This window comes from Sinohyriopsis cumingii, chromosome 11 (genome assembly GCF_028554795.1).
Source record: "Sinohyriopsis cumingii isolate HCF-2022 chromosome 11, ASM2855479v2, whole genome shotgun sequence".
Lineage (NCBI taxonomy): Eukaryota > Metazoa > Mollusca > Bivalvia > Unionida > Unionidae > Sinohyriopsis > Sinohyriopsis cumingii.
Genome location: NC_142971.1, coordinates 4,895,302 through 4,921,502, shown reverse-complemented (window position 1 = coordinate 4,921,502; position 26,201 = coordinate 4,895,302). Strand labels below are relative to the sequence as shown.

Sequence of the window (26,201 nt, the reverse complement as noted above, 5' to 3'; positions counted from 1 at the left end):
TTAGTGGTGATTTGATTCTGCAATTACTGACTGGAATAACAAAGCTGTTGAAACTCAACATATCAATATTCACTCAGTCGAATATAAAAGATTAAGTTTGTTTTAACTGGAATAAAAGTCTTGCTGATGAAGTACCAGGATACATTATCTTGATTATATTTGTGCCACCTTCGTTTCCAGCCCCACTGGATATTAATTATAGAAAGCCAACTTCCTTTTGAGCCCTGGTGGATGTTAATTGTAGAAAGCCAACTTCCTTTTGAGCCCCACTGGACGTTAATTATAGAAAGCCAACTTCCTTTTGAGCCCCACTGGATGTTAATTGTAGAAAGCCAACTTCCTTTTGAGCCCCACTGGATGTTAATTGTAGAAAGCCAACTTCCTTTTGAGTCCCACTGGATGTTAATTATAGAAAGCCAACTTCCTTTGAGCCTCACTGGATGTTAATTGTAGAAAGCCAACTTCCTTTTGAGTCCCACTGGATGTTAATTATAGAAAGCCAACTTCTTTTGAGCCCCGCTGGATGTTAATTATAGAAAGCCAACTTCCCCTGAGCCCCGCTGGATGTTAATTGTTGAAAGCCAACTTCCTTTTGAGCCCCACTGGATGTTAATTATAGAAAGCCACCTTCCCTCTGAACCCCACTGGATGTTAAATATAGAAAGCCACCTTCCCTCTGAACCCCACTGGATGTTAATTATAAAAAACCAACTTCCTTTTGAGCCCTGCTGGATATTAATTATAGAAAGCCAACTTCCTTTTGAGCTCCACTGGATGTTAATTGTAGAAAGCCAACTTCCTTTTGAGCCCTGCTGGATATTAATTATAGAAAGCCAACTTCCTTTTGAGCTCCACTGGATGTTAATTATAGAAAGCCAACTTCCTTTTGAGCCCCACTGGATATTAATTATAGAAAGCCAACTTCCTTTTGAGCCCCACTGGATGTTAATTGTAGAAAGCCAACTTCCTTTTGAGTCCCACTGGATGTTAATTATAGAAAGCCAACTTCCTTTGAGCCTCACTGGATGTTAATTGTAGAAAGCCAACTTCCTTTTGAGCCCCACTGGATGTTAATTGCAGAAAGCCAACTTCCCCCTGAGCCCCACTGGATGTTAATTATAGAAAGCCAACTTCCTTTTGAGCCCCACTGGATGTTAATTATAGAAAGCCAACTTCTTTTGAGCCCCGCTGGATGTTAATTATAGAAAGCCAACTTCCCACTGAGCCCCACTGGATGTTAATTATAGAAAGCAAACATCCCCTGAGCTCCGCTGGATGTTAATTATAGAAAGCCAACTTCCTTTTGAGCCCCACTAGATGTTAATTATAGAAAGCCACCTTCCCTCTGAACCCCACTGGATGTTAATTATAAAAAACCAACTTCCTTTTGAGCCCCACTGGATGTTAATTATAGAAAACCAACTTCCTTTTGAGCCCCACTGGATGTTAATTATATAAAGCCACCTTCCCTCTGAGCCCCACTGGATGTTACATATAGAAAGTCAAGAGAAATTTACAACAGGTACTACTAACCAAGGTAGACATCTAACAGAAAGTAAACTGTGTACAGAGATAAGAGGAAATAAATTTCCTTCTTGATTGCTCTTACCTGTAGTAGTAGTATTTGTTGTAGTGAAGAGAGTTCTCATGTTGTTTCCTATTGAGCATAATCAAACTTGAGATATTTCTTAAGGTGAGCTCTTTCATTCACAAGAGTTTATACAGCATTACAAAGGTAAGCGAATTCTATTAAAACTGTGAAATGCTGCATTTCTCTCCTGTATATTGTGTTTTAAAGGTTTTGAGAGAAGAAGAATTAGTATGTTTTTTTCAAGTTGCAGTCTAACCATTCTTATCTACATTTTGGCAATTACATCTTTTACATACAGCAAGGCACCAGTCTCTTCCACATCTTTCAGACACATGTCTTCATAAAGTGATTACTTGCTTAGTCAAGCATGTCAGCACACTACAGCCTCCTCATGGTCCTTGAAATCATGTGAATTTTATCTTTGCTCAATGAATCAATTACTTCTAGACCAATTAAAATGTAATTATTGTGTGATTTTACATCATTTAATATCCTATATTTTTATAGTGTGATTTTGCATCATTTAATATCCTATATTTTTATAGTGTGATTTTACATCATTTAATATCCTATATTTCTGTTTTTGTTCCTTATTATCATACAACCTTAAAAGGTTCATCAGTCACTACAGGTGATGCTTGATTTATGTCATAGATGCATCCCTGAGGTAATGGTGTAAACTAGAAAGTATTGTAGATGCATGTGTATAAGGTGCATGTATTGTAGATGCATGTGTATAAGGTGCATGTATTGCAGATGCATGTGTGTAAGGTGCATGTATTGTAGATGCATGTGTATAAGGTGCATGTATTGTAGATGCATGTGTGTAAGGTGCATGTATTGCAGATGCATGTGTGTAAGGTGCATGTATTGTAGATGCATGTGTATAAGGTGCATGTATTGTAGATGCATGTGTATAAGGTGCATGTATTGTAGATGCATGTGTATAAGGTGCATGTATTGTAGATGCATGTGTATAAGGTGCATGTATTGTAGATGCATGTGTGTAAGCTGCATGTATTGTAGATGCATGTGTATAAGGTGCATGTATTGTAGATGCATGTGTGTAAGGTACATGTATTGTAGATGCATGTGTATAAGGTGCATGTATTGTAGATGCATGTGTATAAGGTGCATGCAAGTGACAGCACATGGAGTCATCCCTGACATAAAATGAGCAGAGTGATGAAAAATTGAATGTTATTTCTTCATTATAAATGGCATTCAAATGAAAGCACATAAACTGAAATGGCATAGATTGAATTGGCATAAACTGAATTGGCACAGATTGAATTGGCATAAACTGAATTGGCATAGATTGAATTGGCATAAACTGAAATGGCATAGATTGAATTGGCATAAACTGAATTGGCACAGATTGAATTGGCATAAACTGAATTGGCATAAACTGAATTGGCACAGATTGAATTGGCATAAACTGAATTGGCATAAACTGAAATGGCATAGATTGAATTGGCATAAACTGAATTGGCATAGATTGAATTGGCATAAACTGAAATGGCACAGATTGAATTGGCATAAACTGAATTGGCACAGATTGAATTGGCATAAACTGAATTGGCATAGATTGAATTGGCATAAATTGAGTATTGCCTGTATAACTAAGGCATCCCCACATCTAATATAGGTCATTTATCTGGATCCCATTAACAGCCTTATAAATAAAGCAGTCATTTGTTCCTTACAAACAGCAAATATGTGTAACATGAAATTGCCTCCTACTTTACATATTTTGACAGAAAATCAGTAAATAGTGTATAGAGAATATCAGTAAATAGTGTATACAGAATATCAGTAAACAGTGTATACAGAATATCAGTAAACAGTGTATACAGAATATCAGTAAACAGTGTATACAGAATATCAGTAAACAGTGTATACAGAATCAGTAAACAGTGTATACAGAATATCAGTAAATAGTGTATACTGAATGAATCCAGCAAATTTATAGACAGACTAGTAACATGGTTTTTCAAGAGTTCTTCTAACAAAACCATAAACTAAATAGATAATCTAATTAAAAGTTGATAGTTGATCATTAAGTTCTACTACGCATGTTCATCTCCTTCTTTAAAAAAAAAGATGGAGACATCAATGTAACATGGATTATGTTACTGTAATAACTCAGAATAAGCACACCTTTATAATGAGATACACTATAATGGATGTTTTTTAATGAACAGTGTTATAATGATTAAGCACTGTATGTAGCAATGTTAAATTAAAAAATTTGTTACATAAATAATTCAAAATAATGTAACATAAATTATCCAAAACAGTGTAATATAAATTATCCAGACTTGTTCAAAGAAATAAATATTTTAAAACAATAATCAGTCATATGTTGATAGTAATATATCCATATTTTCTAAGGAGACATTGTGATCCAGTCTGAATATATGTACAGGATTTCTCCAACAGATTCTGGGTGCCTCCCTTGTAAAAAAATTTGTGAAGTAGAGGTGTGTTGGCTTATAATAAAAAAGGCTTTTCAATAAAAATGTGCAAAAAGCCTGTTAAAAATGGGGTGGGGATGAACTTATAATCAAGGCCATACATTCATCATCAAAGAATTGTTGTATTAGTCTATCTGTGTGTCTGTGGACAAAATCCTAAGCAATTTCTTCCACACTGTATCAGATCCTAATATCATGATTAATTGTTGTTATTTGATCTTTCACGGTAAATTATTTTGAAATATTTTCCAAACACCTGGAAATGGGCCTTTCATATGAATGATGAATGACTCAGAAAATCAAGGTAGCATGCTGCTTTAATACAAATTTTAAATTGATTTTTAAGGTATGACTTTTAAGTTGGAGATATTTGAATATGGACAACTGTTATCTGCATTTATGGATGAATCATTGCAATTTAAGTGAAAATCTAAGTTCAACACAAGAAGAGAAATTAAAAAATGATTAATAATTCAAGTTTTCTTCAACAGGATTGATTATGTCTGGTCTTCTTATCACCAACTGCCAATTTCCAATCAGTTACAAATCTACTTAGTGGCATGTATCATTTTATAAAGAAATAAAATAATCGATACTTTCATCATGTAGAATAGACCTGGTTTAAACATATGCACCATACAGCGCTGATTAATGAAGACAACATTTTTACCAAGAGGCATGTTCTGTGATAATCAGGATGCAGGAGTGTAGGTTATATGAAAAATCTGACCTTGTACATCTAGGATTTCACTTTTTTGCCTTTATTTTTATTTCTTATGCCTGTATTGTATTATCTAAACACACCTGGTAGTACCAGACAATGCTTCCTTACTACAAGGCCCAACGTTATAACACAGTTCCTGTTATAGTCATCGATCTCATTGCATTTAAGTGGTAGTAAAACTGAATGTACATCATAATATGGTCGTCTCACTATAATGCAGTATATTCTGACTCCCATGGACAGTGTTATAATGAGGAGATGATGTACACACACACACACACACAGACACACAGACACACACACAGACACACATGCACACATACACACACACACACACACACACACACACACACACACACACACACATACAGACACATACAAACACACACACACACACACATACAAACAAACACACACACACACACACACAGAAGCAAGGATGCAAAATCACATTTTAGTTTAAAATATTACATGTGGAAACCTCCTCCTTTTTGAAAACATTGTCACTGAATTCTTCAAATTTGATGAAGTCCTCATAATTTCCTCAGGGACAAGGCAGAACTCTTCTGAAGTTAATTCAGGATTTTGTTTATCACTGTATATTAATTCCTTATGCCTGTTAGAATGTTACATGAAGAATAAAAATTGTTACAACCAATTTGAGAAATAAATTCTGTGATGTTTGGTGAAATTGGACACTTGATCTGACAATGTTTTGTGGGGTGCCAGATCTCAGCCAACATTGACTGATCACAATCAAATATTAGTTATAGATAAGTAATTCTTATATTGTATGATCCATTTGTATTGGTTATAAACAAGTAAGTACATTATTCTTACATTGCAATATTCATTTGTACATTTTTATATTTACAAATTTCAGCATAAGTATTATACATGATAAATTTTTTATCATCTCATGATATCAAGTATAGAATGAACTATGTCTGTGCTGAATGCCAGTGTCTTGATTTAAATTTGATGAAATACTATGAACATCCATGAATTTGTATGTACCAGTAATCAAAATGCTATCTAATAATGCATTTTTCATCCAAAAAGTGTTCTCACTGTGTCTCTGTCTGTCTCTCTGTCTCTGTCTGTCCGTCTCTCTCCCAGTTATGCATACATGACAACAACATATATATTCATTAAAATTCTTCAGACAGAAGTGCACATTTTATTTCAAAATCTCATCCGGCATTGCCCTAACCAGCCTTCTAACACCTCTACCACCATTGGTTTGTGTACCATATTATTTGTACATCTTTGTAAGTAGTCACTGAATTAAGGCCTACCACCCTTTCTAATGCCCTCTTATAGGCTGATGTTTTTGATTCATCGTCGTCTAGGCTGGTGTTTTTGATTCATCGTCGTCTAGGCTGATGTTTTTGATTCATCGTCGTCTAGGCTGGTGTTTTTGATTCATCGTCGTCTAGGCTGGTGTTTTTGATTCATCATATCTACCTGGTATATTAGTCATTGATTTGCATTTATATGAGAAGTAAAACAGTTTCTTTTTATTTCAAAGATGCTTTAAAGTCATGAATTACTTACATGTTAAAAAATAAATTGAAAATATTTGGTTTCTTAAGGCATTCTTAAAAGTCTAATGAACTAAATCAAATCAAAGGTCAAAATATTATTAATACATTCATGAAAAATGAGTCATGCTGCAAACTGAAACTGAAGCAAATGAAATGGAAAAGTGTATGCATGAACTTTTTCACAATGAAACAATATGTAGGCAGTCATTAATGTACATATTTTAATTTTCTTTTTCCTAGTAATGCCAATGTTATACTCTGTCATCTTATATATATATATATATATATATATATATATATATATATATATATATATATATATATATATATATATATATATATATATATATATATATATATATATATATATATATATATATATATATATCTGTGTATATATGTGTGTATGTCTGTGCATGTGTGTATGTATATATATATATATATGTGTGTGTGTGTGTGTGTGTTCAAACACACATCCAAGAATATGTGTATTTACTGCTTTGTTGATTACATACATATTGCTGATGGTGTATTGTGGGTTATATGAGGATTTTTCAAATACCATTCCTATTGCTAACTAATTAATTAATGACATACCCACCTACTAGAAGCCCCAGTACATATATTTACAAGCCTGAGAAGGTGGTACCAAATGTGTTGCATCCAAGGCCATGTCATTATGGGAAATTGAGCATAACTCCTCCTTTATTACAGGCTAGGCCAGACAAGATAAACTATGTTTACAGTCTTACAGCCCTGTACAACAAGCTATGCAGCAACCAGCCAATCCCCACCACACATACACAAAGTCAGACAAGATGAAATGTTATTGCTCTGTATCATAGGCTATGTAACAAACATTCATCCCCCAAAATACATACACACACATTTTTTGCTCTTTACAACAAGCAATTACCAACCATCCAAGCCCCAACACATGCACAGTACACTGAAAATGATGAAAATTTAGTGTTCTTTTTTTTGGGGGGTGGGGGAGGGAGGCAAACGGGACAATTAAGTAAAACAGTAGTCAAATGCATGATAACAATATTAGCTCATGGAAATTAAATATATTTGTTCCTGGCATGGTATTTTTGCTTTTAAGTTTGTCAAATTGTCAAATAATATTCTTTTAATAGAAGAAAAAAAATATAATACTTTTAATACTTTATGTGTTTTCTTTAAACTCGTTGACATTTATTTGACATACCAATTAAAGCACAATGGTACAATGATTTAATGTTGGTCAAATCTTAATTTTTTTTTGTTGTACAATTCATTATATTTACATTTTTAGAATTTAACCCTGAATCAGCTAATCTTTTAGCCAGCATTGTGATGCATGCTATTAAACCCTAATAAATGGATACATACATTAATTTTGGCAACACACTCCACCATTTTAAATCTGCCCTAATAAATGGATACATACATTAATATTGGTCATAATTGGTCATAGAATCCATAGTGGTACTGCACTATACTGGGAATTATAATGGGGGGAGGGGGCTGCATTACAGAATACTATATATCAATGAAGTTCTTTCATTTTTATTAGTTTTGTTCTAAACATGGAAAAAGGTTTGTTATCGTTGATTTTAAGGCACTTTCAACAAATTCCTGGCTACATCATTCCAAGGAAATGGAAGCCAAGTGCCTTTCTTAAGGACACACTGAGGCAGCAGACCCCAATGAGTGGGGATCAAGCTTATAACCCTATGAGTCTGATGCTCAGCAAACCACCCTGCTTAAATCTCACCTTTCCTCAGGGCATGTAGCTAATATAAGGCAATTAAAAGTTAAGGTGGTTAGAGATTATTTAATTTGACAAAGCTAGGTGATGTGCCATGTCAAATTCTACTGTGGGTGAATCCATTTAGCTAATTTGCATAGGTAAAGTACACAAAGTAGAACAACCCAATTTGAATACGCTACATGCACGTTTGTGTTTGCAGTTTGATTTGTGTTGATAAAGTGTTAACACCTTTACAGAACAGAGGCATTTATTACTACTGTATTACCTGTAAGGATTTATACAGACAAGTATATCTCATAGTCAGACGGCATCAGATACAGTTCTAGCATTATGGTTGTTATGAGCAATTCTGTTCTGACCAGAATTTGCTCAGAGAATCTAGCTGGGAATTTTTGGTAACATCACTATCCAGTATCTAGTGAGTGCAAAGATTAACACTAATGACACTTTCATTGCCTTCAAACCCCCAATTTAACTACTGTGAGCAGCCAAGACTGCATATCTTTGGATAGCCAATGGATTTTAAAGACAGAAATTTGATGTATGTATTTATTTAATATAAGTGTGGTTGTGATCATGTGAGTGTTTAATGTGTAAGTATATGGCATTCATATTTGAGAACGCTAATTCTACAACTATTTTTTTTAAAAATTGTATTAGATGTTTTGGAGAAAAAAGGTTAATTGTTTTTTTCTTCAGATTAGAATTTATAATAATTTTGTCTAGGTTTATATGAAAAGATAACTTATTCTCAACTGGATGACACCTCTTTTTTTGGTAATGCACACTGCCCCCCCCCCGACCTCAAAACACACTTTTGGAGTCTCATAAACCCCCAACACTGTTTTGGACTATATACATATAACTGGCTAAAACTTTGTTCTTCAATGGCTCCAAGATTATGCTTCAAACATGGGTACAATTCACAGAATTACATTTCTCCCTCCTATGACATTGACCTTAAGCCAGCTGGTATTCATGGGATATAAAAAACATCAGCTAGTCATGTTGTTTCATGAAAATCTCTCCAATGATTACAAAGTTATGGACCAAACAAGCAATTCTTAACAATCAACGCCGTGACATAATGCACCCAACTTAAAACGGGCAAACAAAAATTCTGGACCAAACCAATAAAACCTTTTTTTGTTCTGAATTGCATGCACACAAAAACTACACAAATGCATCTTGGCACTATAAGGGGCCCTGAGTGGCGGAGTGGTCTAAAGTGCTCTCCATTACAGATCACTGCCATCTCACCTCTGTCTGCGTGGGTTCGAGTCTCAGATTCGGCCAATGTGGGTATGTGAGAAAGCTTGCCAGTAGCTTCTCGTGAGTTGGTGGTTCTTTCCATTATTTTCAAGGGTTCGTCCTCCACCATAAATACTGGCTGCCATATATAGCCTGTCGTGTGCTGAAAAATGGCATTAAACCCTAAAACAACAACTTGGCACTATAAATTATGAAATAACCTTTTCACTAGCAATCCAGTTTTGACAACTACAATAATAACTTGAAAAACAGACTAAATTAGCAAAGCAATCAACCATGAAATGTTGTGTCAGATAAAAACCACCACAACCTTAAATAACTACGGCAGAGACTAAAATAAAATTTCAAAAAAAAACTATCAAGGTGTTTCTCACAAGGTTCCGAAGAGTGATATGTCTGGCCTGGTAATGGTGATATCACAACTTGATTTTCTGAGGTAAGGCATGAAGATTCAAGCAAACCTGGGTAAAAACTTAAAGACATCATAATCCAAAAGTTTCAGCTAAATATAGCAAACGATGTAGAAGATATGTGAGACACAGGACTTTGACATAAATCCCAGGGTTGATCATCAGAAAGTCAATGCTGATGTTGTCATCAATACAAAAGTGTTTGATATGTCAAACATATCATAAGCAAACAAAAATAACCCCACACAAATTAACTCACCCACTTCACATTCTTTCTAAACTTCACGTGGGACTAGTATTTATATCATTATCAGAGGCAAATATAGTTACACTTTGCAAATATAGTTAGACTTGGTAACTGTAGTTACACCATGTAATTAGTTATTTTGGCTAGTTGGGTATTGATTTACTCAGAGTTATGAGTATTGGGCATGTAATGTCAAATATATAGGTTAAATATGTTTAATAGTTTTTCATCATCCAAAACAGGTCACATTGACTTACATTTGGTACTGTGATATTACAACGTATTAATCTAGCAAGATTGACGAGCTGAAGATATTGAGGATATCAGTTTAAATGCATTTTGGTGATGTAGTCATTCAAATCCCAAAATATAACACAGTGAAATTATATTTATATTGTTGTAACTCCCAAAAGAGTTGCTTCTCAAGGAGTTTTCAAGGACTTCACTACCATATATACTCACTTATAAGTCAAGTCAAACTACAAGCAACAAAGATCCTGATCCACCATTGCATAATGCACCTGCAAATCAGGGTATATTTTGTTAGTTCTGCTGATTACTCCTAACAAACTGCAGACAGACCCAGATCTGCTGGTGCTCTATGTAATGGCTGATCTGGATCTGTGCAGTTAGTAATTGGATTCATCTTATACATGATTATATATGGCAAGTGGTTCAAGGAGTGTGTTATATATATATACTGGATCACTACAGTGGCCTAAGTGGTTAGAGCATCCACCTCAGATGTGGGTGGTCATGGGTTCAAACCCCGGATGAGTCATACTTATACAATGGTACTAGCAGTTGCCTTGCTTGGTGATCAACATTAAGTGGTTAGTGTTAGAACTGGTCAGACTGGTGTCAGGATAATGTGACTGGGTGGGACATGATGTTCCATGTTTGCCACATGATGCCCCAGTGCTAGACATCACTATAAACTCACACTGCAGACATCATAGTGATATGGCTGAAAATTTTTAAAAGCTGTTACAAATCCAAAACACATACACAAAGTGCTCTACTAAAGTAAATGGTACATGCTCCAAATGATACATGACCATGTAAGTTGTCATTTGATATCGACCCAGTTTTATCCCATTTTATGTATTTACCTATTCATTTTTTGAGGAAACATTTCAATTACAAAATAAATCTGATTTCAAAAGTGGTGTAATTTATTGGATTTTGAATGTTTTTGTATTCATTAAGATAAAATCAATGAGTTTTGGGAAATACACAGGTAATTTGTCAATGAACTCAAGGACCTTTCAAGGCAACCCATAAAATTCAAATATTTGTTTTATTTTGTATGAGCCATAGTATTTTATCACTTAAGTTGGGTCAACATACAGAGCTTTTTGAGATTTAAAAAAAAATGTTGGAAGACCCAGGTCAAATATTCATTTTTTTCACATAAAGTATAGAATGTAGAGTCTACTTTTTCCAAGGGTGTGAACTTCTTGTTAAATTTAATGTATGTCCGAGATATGAGGTAATATATTTTTTTGTGACACGGTTTATAAAGAATGAAAACTAGATCACAGTGATTTACTTTGTGTATCATAAAGTTACATTCTTGAAGACGCATCCACAAAGTCTGATGGATGTGATTAAGTCTAAGACATGAATGGTATAATAAATGAATATGTGAAAATAAAAAAATTATTTAAGTGTAAAAAGGTCACCTTGACCTACATTGGATATTGTTGACCTTTACCATTATTATACACTCACATTCAAAGTTTGATGTGTTTTAATGTAATAGGATGATAAAGAATGAATAATAAACATATAAAAGGTCACAGTGACTTTTTATTTTTGGCGTGTTGAATTACTCTTTCTGAGCTTCATCGAATTGGTAATTTTGATAAGTACAGGTAAAATTGGTAATTTTGATAAGTACAGGTAAAATTGGTAATTTTGATAAGTACAGGTAAAATAAGGTTTATGATGTCTATGATTATGTTTATAATAAGATGGTGTAATAAACAAACCAAGAAGACAACAACAACAAAATTGAACTAACCATAAAACAATGAATTTGCAAAGTACTTTATGGAGAAACAAGAACAATTATTGTACTAAATTTGTTCCAGATAATTAACAGTGAAGCTTATTTAAATTGATTTAAGGAGCTATATAGGTACAAAACTGTCAGATACTTAAGTGTTTGCATGCAGATAATTAAAACGAGCTCTCTTTCATGTTGATTAAACATTAACACATTAGCTGTAGGGCTTCTTTGTAATAGGTATGCAGTTTGAATTTTCTTTGAATAGCAGATTGTTGATTTGCATAGTTCATGTTTCCCAGGAGTGACAATAAATAATAATAAAGGAATCAAGGATATATAACCTGAATAAAATTCAACCTTCCTCCACTGCTTTGGCCCCACCTTTCAACAACATGACAAAAACATGCTGAGATGGGGACTGCAGATTGTGTGCCTCATTTGGATAAAACCTGTATCCATGTTGTGCCATGTAACAGCAGGCATCCAAAAGAAGTACAAAAGATAAAAGCCAAAAGGAGTCAATTCATTCCAATAATACCAAGTCACATTTTTTTTTATTATTTATATTTTCTACAAAAGTTTTTAAGACCATATCTGTTGGAACTGTGTCAAGGCATGTATTATAAGTTAACTCCATTAGCTGTCTTTTATGACATGCAGGAGGGTGCATTATAAAACCCCATTCTACATCCCCATGCCCTCTGGAGGCAGTAAAAGAAAGATAATTAGTCTACCTGCTTCTGGCATTCTGCTGATCAGTTAAAGAATCCAAGGAAATAAATAAAACCACATCAAATGAAACCAATGCATTTATTTTTTATTGGTTTGGTGTTTTACACCACAGAAACACAAGATTATTTGGTGCTAAAGAAATCCAGTAAAATGCCTTGCCCAAGACATGCAACAAGTAGCTGAACCAGAATGATCCAATGGTAGAATTTAAACTCACACCCTTGTGGTCCCAAGTCTGGCATGTCAACCAGTGAGCCACTTTGGCTCCTGCCTCCATTAGTCACCTCCTGTGACTTGTAGGAGAGTGCATCTGGCCTACTCCTTTCTATTCCATGATCCCAAAGTGAGCAATGTCTATGTTTCTTATTAGTACATTGTAATACATGCCTTACAATGTTACTTGCAACTTTCCTGATACTGAGGCATTAGGGTAGAGGTGCAATAGTAATATCAACATCAGTTTGAGGCATTAGGGTAGAGGTGCAGACATCACATCTACACCAGCCTGAGGCATTAGGGTAGAGGTGCAATAGTAATATCAACATCAGTTTGAGGCATTAGGGTAGAGGTGCAATAGTAATATCAACATCAGTTTGAGGCATTAGGGTAGAGGTGCAATAGTAATATCAACATCAGTTTGAGGCATTAGGGTAGAGGTGCAATAGTAATATCAACATCAGTTTGAGGCATTAGGGTAGAGGTGCAATAGTAATAGCAACATCAGTTTGAGGCATTAGGGTAGAGGTGCAATAGTAATATCAACATCAGTTTGAGGCATTAGGGTAGAGGTGCAATAGTAATATCAACATCAGTTTGAGGCATTAGGGTAGAGGTGCAATAGTAATATCAACATCAGTTTGAGGCATTAGGGTAGAGGTGCAATAGTAATAGCAACATCAGTTTGAGGCATTAGGGTAGAGGTGCAATAGTAATATCAACATCAGTTTGAGGCATTAGGGTAGAGGTGCAATAGTAATATCAACATCAGTTTGAGGCATTAGGGTAGAGGTGCAATAGTAATATCAACATCAGTTTGAGGCATTAGGGTAGAGGTGCAATAGTAATATCAACATCAGTTTGAGGCATTAGGGTAGAGGTGCAATAGTAATAGCAACATCAGTTTATTAAGGAGATAGCTGTCTCATATTTTCAAAGAATCTAACACCTCCAGTATTCATGTTTGAGTAAACACTTATTCTAAATACATTCATAAATCAATATTATATCTTTTTAAGGTTTTTATTCTTAAGAAATTTTACTCATTGATCAAGCTGAGGTTGGTTTTAAGCTCTACAAGTCTGTAACAATATTGGTGGCGGTGACTATAGAGCTCAGAGATTAAAAGCATAGGCATTTTTATCAGTTGCCAGATCCTGGGCATTTTGCATTTGGCACTAGTTCTTTTTTTGTTACTAAATGGAAAATAATATACATTCAATAAGCAATTTTTATTTGTTTTAAGACTAGAAACATACCATTTTATGAATTGTATTGTTGATAACCATGATTGTAATGCAAATTGATGATAATGTTCCTTACCATTAGTAAACTCAGATACTATCTTTCAACAAACACAATACAGAGTTCTTTGATTATTACACATTTATGTGGGATGTATGGTGTTTATGGTAATGTCTTGTTTGCAAGTGTTGCAGAGAACATCACCAACTTTTATTTATCAGCCCAGTCAACACAGCACCCATTGATTTTCATCATGAAGTGCTTACAGTCCCAAATAAGGACCAATGAGCATGTAAGGGACCCAGCTGGTAGCCTTACTCAATGTGTACACAGCCTAATATGAAATTCAAATTCCAGTAAGACAAGTTTCCTTAATGGATCTTTTATTTTCTTTCATGATATTTATGTAATTGAATTCATGTTTTTAAAATTAAATGCATTTGTTTTGTAAATTTAAGTATTTTTCGAAGACTACCAAGCATTTTCAAATACTTTTACAGTTGTTTTTTGGAACTGACCTATATTTCAATCACAAATTTTGTCAAATGCACAACAGACATATTTTGATAAATGCAGTATTCATTCAACAGAAGATTTTAAACAACTGCCTAGCACATGGTCTGCCAGGGCACTGCTTATGGAAGATGATACTGCATGCTTTAAACAGTTTGGATGCTGTTTATGCTCACCTTTAGGGTTCAACTGCAAACAGCATAGACACTGATCTGCCATTATAATGTGCCAGCAAATCAGTGTCTGTTTTGTTTGTTCTATTGATTACTCCTAACTGCATAGACCTAACAAACTACAGTGTACATTGATCCAAATCTGCCGATGTATTATGCAATGGCAGATTTAGGTCTATGAAATCTGCAGTCAGATCTAACTTATAACTGAGTGTATACAGTCCAGTCTCTAGCCCAATCCATTCCAAATTATCACAAATCTTTTAACAGGCAATTTCCCTACTCTGGTAGAAGCATGTGTGAGAAAAAAATGTAAAGCAAATAATCTAAAAAAAATGCACATAAAAATACCTTCGCGAGAAGTCATAGTCAAAATCCCTTGCACTTTTCTGTTACCAGGAGAGTCTAATTGACTTCTGTTTCCATGTGATGTACACCTACTTAATTAATTCTCATTCATCTGTTGTGGTGAACAGCTTCTGTTTTGTGCCGATATTTTTATACACTATAGATGTAAAAATGTCCCTCATCATTAGTAATAACTGTGTTCTGTACTTGTTAGAATAAATACTGCATTGCATCAAGAATTATTAACAATAATGCTGCGACTGATGCAGACCATCAAATAGATTGTCAGTGATTTTCTGTACATTTTTACAAATTAGTTTTTAAGACATAGAAAAAATTACAAAAAGAATTTTAATCAGAACTTCAGCTCATAAGTATATTCTGTAAATAAAATTAATAAAGGAAACAAGTTAATTGTAAATAAAATTAAATAAGGAAACAAGTTAATTGTAAAGAAAATTAATAAAGGAAACAAGTTAACTGTAAAGAAAATTAATAAAGGAAACAAGTTAATTGTAAAGAAAATTAATAAAGGAAACAAGTTAATTGTAAAGAAAATTAATAAAGGAAACAAGTTAATTGTAAAGAAAATTAATAAAGGAAACAAGTTAATTGCAAAAAAAATTAAAGTATAAAAAGTAATGACAATTTGTACTGAGTGACAATATGCACACACAAATTTGAAGGTAAAAAAATTACAGAGTAAAATATGTAATATTTTGTACCCAGAAACTGCACAACTTTAATGGAACAAACAAAATCTACACTGGGTCAATTCATTAAACCTAGTCAAAGTGGTGGAATTCTTTCTATGATAATACTATCTCTATTTTTCTCTGAATACACTGATAAAATCATGTCCTATGTACAGTACAATGACAGTTTACAAAAATTCCCATATGGACTTTCAAGGTAGGTTTTTATTTCTTTTCCTCTGAATCTGATCTTGAAAATGTGGATTCTTTTGCCATAGTAATTGTCAGTTATTGGCTTAACTTCTGGTAAAGTTTCACTTGGAAATTCTGTCTCATTTGTGGCAAAAATTAAATATGATTACAAATTTCTTGTGAAATTTATGTTGCTGGCATAATCAATAGGATTTCTAACCTTTCAATACAATGAGCACTGAGACATATATAACAATGCATTATATCACTGACACACACACACACACACACACACACACACACACAGTGACTGATTTAGGTATAAACTAAACAAGCTATAGCTTAGGGCCTCACAGTCTAAACTCACAGTCTGAAGGTGCCTCTCAAATTTATTTTATACCAAATATGGCCCCTTCATAGCTTAGGGCCTCACTATTTCTAAATAGCATTGCACACACACAAGCCCTTTTTCCATACAGGTAACCTATAAGTGTGTAGTCTAATTCCAAATTGTTCCAATTAATTGTATATCAGCTAAGTGTAAATCTTACACAGCCATTCTGACTAAACTCAGCTGGTCTTTGATATATAAAAAGGTGATCAACTAAGTGGATGTATATGGTAACAGTGAGGGACACCCACATACTATCAAATGCAGCTAGAAAATCAGACATTATGGAGGGGGGGGGGAGATAGGGAGTATATAAACAGCCCAATATTGATTCTCAGTTCAGCCTGTACTAGAAGCAGATTCCACTTGAGTCTGGAAACTGTAAAATATCCTGTGATTTACTGAAACTTCAATGTTATACAAAGGAATCTCCACAGGGTAGGTTATCTTAATTGTTTCATTGCATGCAGATATGATACCAATATTATCTTCTTTCTTTGTCATAAACTGCTGCTTGTATTTAATTCATACAACCTTGTCTAGAAAATTCTACTTTATGATACATATTGATTTTTCAGAAAGGATCCATTTGTTCATTTCTACTGTATGCTACAGCATCTTTGCATTTTGCATTTTCTTCTTCTGGGGATGTATTGTGATAGATTTGTCCATCAACATTATATTTGAAGTGGAATGGTATTTTGTAGGACTTTAGGAGGATGTGTAGATGGCTATGCAGGTTTCAGATCCTGGATGCATACATACACACACCCTCACCCGACCAAAGGGGGATGGGATGGGTCACATTTTAATAGGTAATATAGTCCCATCCTCTGTAACATAACTCCATCCACCTGAATGAATGATTGGGATATTTGACACGATAGTTCAGAAGAATGAATTGTTGAAAACAAAGGTTTCATATTCTAAATGGAGCCCTGGAGAGCAGATGGAAGTAGGGATGAGGCAAATAGGTGTAACTATTTATGATGGTTTCCATCTCTAGTGAAATTGTTTTCTTTTAGCATGACATTGAAATTATATATGCATCTAAAGTCAATAAAAAAAATATTTTTATATTTACATTTCAAGTCAGAATTTTTTAATCGATCGCAGCAAAGTGGCAATTACATAGCTTCAATTACAAAGTGACAATTATACAGCTTCAATTACAAAGGGGGCCCCGGGTGGCCGAGTGGTCTAAAGCACTCTTCGTTACGGATCACTGCCATCTCACCTCTGTCTGCGGCGGTTCGAGTCTAAGATTCAGCCAATGTGGGTATGTGAGAAAGCTTGCCAGTAGCTTCTCGAGGGTCGGTGGTTCTTTCCGGGGTTTTCCCGGGTTCTTCCTCCACCATTAATACTGGCCGCCATGTATAGCCTATCGTGTGCTGAAAAATGGTGTTAAACCCCACAACAACAACAACAACAAAAAAAATCAATTACAAAGTGACAATTACATATCTGTTTGTTTCAGTCATTCAAAAAAATGAAGTGACCCTACGATACACAACACTGACCTGTTTGCAGTCACACTTAATATTTCATGAACCTGAGAAGGCAGTGTACAATCAGTAAACAATAATTCTTACTGCACTTTGAGAGACTCACATACCATCTGTCACAAACCTTTTCTCCACTTAAATTATTGTATTCATTTATTGAGTTTTAAACAATATACAATATTTTTAAAATTCTCTTTATGTGCTGAGTAAATCAACTTCCATGCAGTTTGACGAAAGATGTTTTCCTACTGAACTCAAATAGCCATTTGATAAAATAGTTTTTCAAAGAATGCGTGTATATATAACAAATCTGACTTTATATTTTAGGATTATATTCTTTTTTCTTTTCTGTATCTTATATTTTTATGTACCTTTAACTTCATTTTAACACCTTTACCATTTTATTTTACCTTGTAGGAATACATACTTACATGTGTTCAGAGCGCTTATCTTCCTGAATTTTCTGTAATTTTTAAATTTCCATTTTAATCAGAACTTCAAAGCCAGGATAATGCAAGTTGCCATAAACCCTTAAAACACACATGCATGCACATGCACACACGCACGCACGTGCACACACACGCACGCACGCACGCACGCACGCACGCACGCACGCACGCACGCACACACACACACACACACACACACACACACACACACACACACACACACACACACACACACACACACACACATCCTTGTGTAATATATGCATGTATACTATGTAGTGTATTCATGCATGACTTTGCTGAGTACCAGCGTCTGTAATTAAAGCTTTCTTTGTGATGTTTGGTGTCAAAACTGGTCCTCATCTTGTGAGGAAACACATCCTTACTTGTTTACTGCAATCCTATGTAGCTTTTAATAAAACACCGCTCCAGTGGCCTAGTGGTTAGAGCGTCCACCTCGGATGTGGGAGGTCATGGGTTCAATACCCAGCCGAGTCATACCAGAGACTTAAAAAATGGCACCAACAGCTGCCTCGCTTGGTGCTCAGCATTAAGAGGTTTGTGTTAGGACTGGTCGGCCTGGTGTCAGGATAATGTGACTGGGTGGGACATCATGCTACATGTCTGCGGCATGATGTCCCAGTGCTAGACATCACTATAAACTGCCACACTGCAGACATCATAGCAATATGACTGAAAAATTGTTAAAGCTACGTTAAAAATCAAAATCACATTTTAATAAAACTCTATTATTCCCCATTATGTTTTAAATAAAAGTGCATTTTTTTATATATAAAAAAGGATGATAATGTATGCACAACACTGTTCCCTTTCATTTATGGTTTTATACAACCAGCATAGACCTTGATCTGCTAATGTATGATATGATGGCAGATCTGGATCGTTGATGCTTTGCCATTAGGCACTGGGTATATGATAAATGCTACATATTCAAGGGAACACAATCTTTCTCCCCAGTGTGGATCTCAATATATGCTGAATCTAAACACATATATTACTGAAATTAAGAATTTAAACAAAAATTAAGTTTTTTAAAAATGTTTTCCTTTATAAAGAGGTGTTTCTTGTATCACTGTGTTTAGTTATATCAGATCCTGGTCTCTGTAACAGTAGGTTACGATTCTATGTGACCATCAGTTCTGGGTCAGTGTGACTGCAGGTTCAAAGTCTAAATAACTATAAGTTTTGGGTCTATGTAAATATTGGTTCTGGGTCTATGTAACTGAAGGTTCTGGGTCTTTATGTGTCTTTAGGTTCTGAGTACATGTGACTGTAGATTCTGGGTCAGTGTAACTTTAGGTTCTGGTACATGTAGGTCCTGGCTCCATGTGACTGCAGATTCTGGGTCAGTGTAACTGTAGGGTCTGGGTCCATGTGACTATATGGTCTGGGCCCATGTGACTGTAGGTGCTAGGTCATTGTAACTGTAGGTTCTGGGTCCATGTGACTGTAGGGTCTGGGTCCATGTGATTGTAGGGTCTGGGTCCATGTGAATGTAGGTTCTGGGTTCATGTGACTATAGGTTCTGGGTCCATGTGACTTTATGGTCTTGGCCCATGTGACTGTAGGTGCTAGGTCATTGTAACTGTAAGTTCTGGGTCCATGTGACTGTAGGGTCTGGGTCCATGTGACTGTATGGTCTGGGCCCATGTGACTGTAGGTGCTAGGTCATTGTAACTGTAGGTTCTGGGTCCATGTGACTGTAGGTTCTGGGTCCATGTAACTATAGGTTCTGGTTCTACATAACTGTATGCACTGGGTCTATGCAGTGTAATGTATAAAAACAGCCTAGATCTTCAAATATACTGCAAGAATTTCCATTAACAAGTCCAGGTCTTTTTTAAAGTAATTGACTTTATCAATCTTCATTCAACTGGAGTAAACATAGATAAAGCACACACAAGTATGCAGAGATATCCTTCTTAACATAACAGACACCATGTAAACAATTTCCCACTAATATACAAGATAACATTTCAAGAGGTAAGGTCAGAAAACAGAAAAAAAGATTTCCAGCAACATAGAACAATCAATATTCTTAGCAAAAACTGAATACAAGATATCTAGGAGAGATGTCCATTTTAAGTGGACAATTAAATTGAAATATAATTATTTTTTTAAAAGTTGTACTGATTAAGCAAACTGATTTATTTAATCCAAATTTGTCAGTATAATTTTTGTTGCCACTATAATTGCTCTGACCATAATGACAGTCCATGTCATATGATGGTCAGTTTGATAAATATAAATTTACTTACTGTTCAGACATTTCATGTACATTTAAAATGACAATACTTAAACAATGTGACAACAATCACTCAGATAGTCCCATAATCCATTATGCACTGTCAACTAGCCTTGATCACTGAGCCATTTGATGCAGTCAAAAAGGCTTGATTAACAAAATGTCTGTTAAGACTTGGTCTCCTAATTAAGTTTTGTGCTGTTCACAAAACAACAAATTGAAATGAAAATAATCCAGTTAGTTCCAAACCAGGGAGTACTACCCAGTTTATTAAATTGGTATAAAACATTATGTAATGCAACAGAAACTGAAATGAGAAGAGTGACAGTGATAAATAAATTGTACTGCTATTTCTTTATTATTTGAAATAGAAAATTGGGATTGCAAGAAAAAGCTAGGATTTTAGGACTATTAGAACAGGGAAATGCTCAGATAAAGTATACCATATCTGGCTTGGTAACCACATTGAGGGTGATTTTCTGGTGAAAACCCCACATCAATTTGACTTTCCATTCAGAAGGAGTAGCAGTAACAAGATTTTCAAGATGGCTCTCATAATGACGTCAAAATAATCAGAACAGTTTCAACATCTAGACATTATAAGAAATGTTTAACTGAAAAGCCCATATTGATATGATCATCCATTCAGGAGGAGTTGCAATAACAAGATTTTAAAGATGGCCACTGTGGTGGCCATATTAGGTCTAAGATAAGCAGAGTTTTCATTTAGCACCAATAAGACATCGTAAGAAATCTTCTGGACAAAACCCCATACCAATAAGACATATAAGAAATCTAATCTTGAAAATCTTGTTATTGCTACACCTCTTGACCGGATGGTCATATCAATGTATTGTTTTCACTTCTTACATAGTCTAGTTCATCCAAGATGAAAATGATGCAGATCTTATGTCTAATATCACAGCCATGGCAACCATCTTGAAAATCTTGTTATGGACACTCCTGCTGAAAGGATGGCCATATCAACATATTGTTTTTGATACAAGACATCTTGTTGTTCCAAGATAAAAATGGTTCAGATCTGATGTTCAATATGGCTGCCAAAGTGGCCATCTTGAACGTATTGTTAGGGCTGCCCCTCTTACTTGCATGGTCACATCAATAAGGGGTTTTTCCCCAAAAGGCTTCTTCTGATGTCTGACACAAACTATGTCTAGTTAATCCTAAACAAAAATTGTGCCAATTTAACACCCAATATGGCCACCATAGTGGTCATCCTGACAACCTGGTTATTGCTACTTGTCCCACACCAATGGTCATTTCACTAAAAAGACTTCTTGTTATGTCTAGATGGTCCTAAATAAAATGGTGGCGATTGACATCCAGTACGAGTGCCACTGCATCTGTCTTGAAATTTTGTTGTTGTTACTCTTCCAGATAGGATGGATATATCAACCTGGGATTTTCACTGAAAGCTTTGTACAATGTCTATTTGAACCTAAATAAAAATGGTGTTCGCCTGATGTCCAGCGTTGCCACCATGGCACCAGTCTTGAAAATCTCGTAGTATTAAGAACAAAATATTAACTCACACACTGATGTAGAAATAGCCTTTTATTCCCACGCCAACACAATACTTTGACACTTAAAGTTCACTTGTTCTAGTTCATAAATGATGTACGTCATTCATACCTAATTCACTGAGAAAATTTAAAGAATGCCATTTAATAGGACCCTTGTAAATTCTGAGGAATTGCATGTGCTATATTTCTTTCACTATGCAAAACAACCCAAAAGCACGGACAAAAGTTATTAAGTAAATGAGACATGTACATATATTTATTAATATCACACAATTCTAGAACTTCATAAAATGTTTGGAATTACATGAAGAAGCATGTTAAATCACAAGGTGATGATAGCTGGAATAGGATGGTATTTCACTGATGATGTATTCTAATAAAAGTCATGTGACGTAGAAGACACTTCAATAACAAATACTATCATCCTGTTCTCAAGTTGTAAAACTCTCAAGACAGATATATAAACCTCTGCTCTAATGATGTGAATGAACTTTCTTTTTCTTTTACAGAGCAGATAGACAAGTAAGGACCTCAGCAACATTCAAATTTTCCAATCCAAAAGCTTCAGAAACCATCAGAATGAGTATAATGGGGATTCTGGTAATTCTTTTGATTGTTGCTGTTGACTACAGTTCTGCTTGCTCATGCCTTCAGAGTCATAAACAAGAACATTTCTGTGGTGCTGAGTTTGGTGAGTATTCCTAAAATTGAGTCATTATATACTCCTTACTGTTTTATTTTGCTGACATTTTTAAACTGTTCCAAAATTACAAAATTAACCTAACTGAAGTCTTCAAAATCAAATAAGTTACTAGACTGCTAATTGTGACAATGTAAGTCATTTCTAAACTAACGACAGTATCAAAGATTTGTATATTAGAAATTTCCCTGGATGTGGTTTAAAGAGGTTAAGACAGTCTTCATCATTGTACAATTGTGAAAGGCCTTCATGCGACAGTCTTCATCATTGTACAATTGTGAAAGGCCTTCATGCGACAGTCTTCATCATTGTACAATTGTGAAAGGCCTTCATGCGACAGTCTTCATCATTGTACAATTGTGAAAGGCCTTCATGCGACAGTCTTCATCACTGTACAGTTGTGAAAGGCCTTCATGCAAGTTGTTGTTGTTGTTGTTGTTGTAGGGTTTAATGCCATTTTTCAGCACATGATAGGCTATACATGGCAGCCAGTATTAATGGTGGAGGAAGAACCCGGAAAACCCCGGAAAGAACCACTGACCCACGAGAAGCTACTGGCAAGCTATCTCACATACCCACATTGGCTGGATTCGAGACTCGAACCCACACAGACAGAGGTGAAATGGCAGTGATCCATAATGGAGAGCACTTTAGACCACTTGGCTACTTGGGGCCGCCCTTCAAGCAAGATTGCTTTCCGTAAAATTTGGTCAAATTCTATCACTCAATATTTTAGATGAAGTTGTTCAAAGTTTTTTTTTTTAAATAACAGCAGCTAATTGTATGGCACATCAGCCAAATTTTTTATAAAACTGCAAACTTTTTTTTAAATGCCAGGATGTTGTCTGTCACCCCTAACAAACTGCACAGACCTAAATCTGTCAGTGCATTATGCAATGGCAGATCTGGGTCTATGCAGTTTGACTTGTTTTATAAACAAGTATATATCATAGCAAATGTCAACAGCTGTTGGATGACACAAACAGACCATAAGACCACTTTGACTAACAACTGGGTGAACTAATGAACAAAATACTCCACCTACCAGTAATACATCAGAAAAGTAGTAACAAGGAAACAAGTTGAAATGCAGGCAACAAAGGCAACATACTTTTATAAAAACTAAATACTTCTTTGTATGTAGAGGGATTTTAACATTTTTATTTTCTCCATTTAAATGATAAAGAAATAATCTCTGAAGTTAAATAATTAACCCAATTAAAAAGCTTGAGCTTGAACACCCCACCCCACCCCACCCCTTAGTCCACAAGTCCATATGGGGGCCAGCCACAGGTAATGGCTGATAAGCCCAGCAATGATGGATATATTGGACAAAAGTGTGACACCAGATGGAGTTAAAAATGATGACAACTTTAGGTGAGATCTGGATATTACAGATGTAACACACACACTTTGCAACTTTGTGGCTTTTATTCACTTCACAATGACAACATGTAGAAGAGTGATTGCTGCTGGGAAAAAACCTGGTGCCAAAATCTAAATCTTTTGGTATATCATATGTGAATTGTTAAAATCTGTTGCACAATTGGCATAAAAAAGAAAATAAAGTTAATACTTTGACAATATTTGCAAACAATGACTAAATTACAGTACTATTATTTATTTTTTTAAAATTCATTATTAGTTCTACAGAAGCCTTCTGATAAGGTTACTAGCAGACAATCTTCTGTCCATGTTACCTGGATGATGGGCAACCAGGCATTTCTCCTGTATGTGACCACAAAATATTGCCCATTTTGAACAAGGCAAACTGATGCAAAATCAACTTATAATATTACAAATATAGATACTAACAAAAAGCCTGATTTGCATTTTGTTTATGTGTTTTGTAACAGTTTCTTGAGAATATTAATTTATTTCAACTTCCAAACACCAAATAAAAAACCAACAGTAAAATGGCAAACATAACACAAATATGGCTGCTTATGACATTATCTGGGATCTATTTATAAACATCTGTGGCTATAAGAATTGAACTTCATGTTTCATGAAGTCAGTGTATAATCAGTTTTCAAGCTTGATGACTTCATGAAATCCTGTGAAATGTAAAGTTCAGCTCTTAAACAACTCCATTCTGGCATTTCAGTGGCCAAGGTGCACGTAAAGAAGGAGGAAATTGTGTACAAGAAGCAGGAACAGGTTGTGAAAGATGAGAAGACAGAAAAGAACACAACCAAAGTGGACCGCTACCCAATATTACGCAAATATCACCTAAAAATAACCAAATTCTTCAAGGGAAAGGTAAATACTTATATCTAATGTATATGAATTTTATTTAATTATATTTTGTGCAAATTTATATAATCAGTCATTTTTGTTTTCAAAATCTATTGCAGGGTAGAGATATGATTTTGAAAAACTTTAAAATCATTATCAGCGAAACATTATGAAATCATGTGAAAAAGATGACTGGTTGAATGTAGAGAAAACTCTGAGGCTAAAATGTCAAATAATATCCAGTTAACTTGATATATATGATATAAAAATAAATATTATAAATTTCAAAGCAAAAAATATCTTGATCAATTTTATTATTATAAAATTTATTTATGTTATTGAGACCATGGTCACAGAAATAATGAAAAAGAAAACTAGCAAGGCAAAAGTTTGCTAAGATCAACATATTTTTTTAAAAATGTTTTAAAAAGTTTTGTTCTCAAATGTTTTTCAAAGAAACCTACACTAAAATATGCCAAGGTTATGGAAATTTTCATATATTGAACAGTACTGTTGCTAGATTTTGGTAACTATGTAAGTATTATGCCTATGTTTTACAGGAGGTGGAACAGCTGCCTAACAACTCACTAACCTATGTACAAACAAGTTATTATGATTCAACCTGTGGGGTCCAACTTAAACCAAGGACAAAGTACCTTATTTCAGGTAAAACAATGTCATGTATAGTAAAACACCACCTATGTATGTACAAATTATCTTGATTTTTCACTCATTAGGGCAATGTGAATATATAAAGGAAGATCATTTGTCAGTACAAAACCTTTGCTTTGCTCCTTCAGGAAATCTGGATAAGTGACATTTGACTTATGTGTGATTTGGATTGCTTTAACATCGCAATGTAAAAAAAATTCCAACTATATTGCTACTATGATTTCCAACTATATTGCTATGATGTCTGCAGTGTGGCACTTTATAGTGATGTCTAGCACTGGTTA

The 26,201-nt window shown here is 34.7% G+C and overlaps 2 protein-coding genes across 4 annotated transcripts in view; one reads left to right on the top strand and one right to left on the bottom strand.

The window, feature by feature from the left end:
- LOC149787544 (synapsin-like) overlaps nt 1-26,201 on the bottom strand; it is a 406,386-nt gene that overhangs the window by 99,485 nt on the left and 280,700 nt on the right. The window lies entirely within an intron of this gene.
- LOC149787548 (metalloproteinase inhibitor 4-like) overlaps nt 1,600-26,201 on the top strand; it is a 28,915-nt gene continuing 4,313 nt past the window's right edge. Inside the window, exons 1-4 of one of the 2 annotated variants that reach the window (XM_089973690.1) lie at nt 1,600-1,735; nt 22,817-22,998; nt 25,115-25,269; nt 25,806-25,911. In XM_089973690.1, the coding sequence (XP_089829816.1) occupies nt 22,887-22,998; nt 25,115-25,269; nt 25,806-25,911 (373 nt within the window). In that variant the 5' untranslated portion in view covers nt 1,600-1,735; nt 22,817-22,886. Of the gene's footprint in view, nt 1,736-16,839; nt 16,982-22,816; nt 22,999-25,114; nt 25,270-25,805; nt 25,912-26,201 lie in introns of those variants that run through there. The other variant, XM_089973689.1, reaches the window with a different exon arrangement.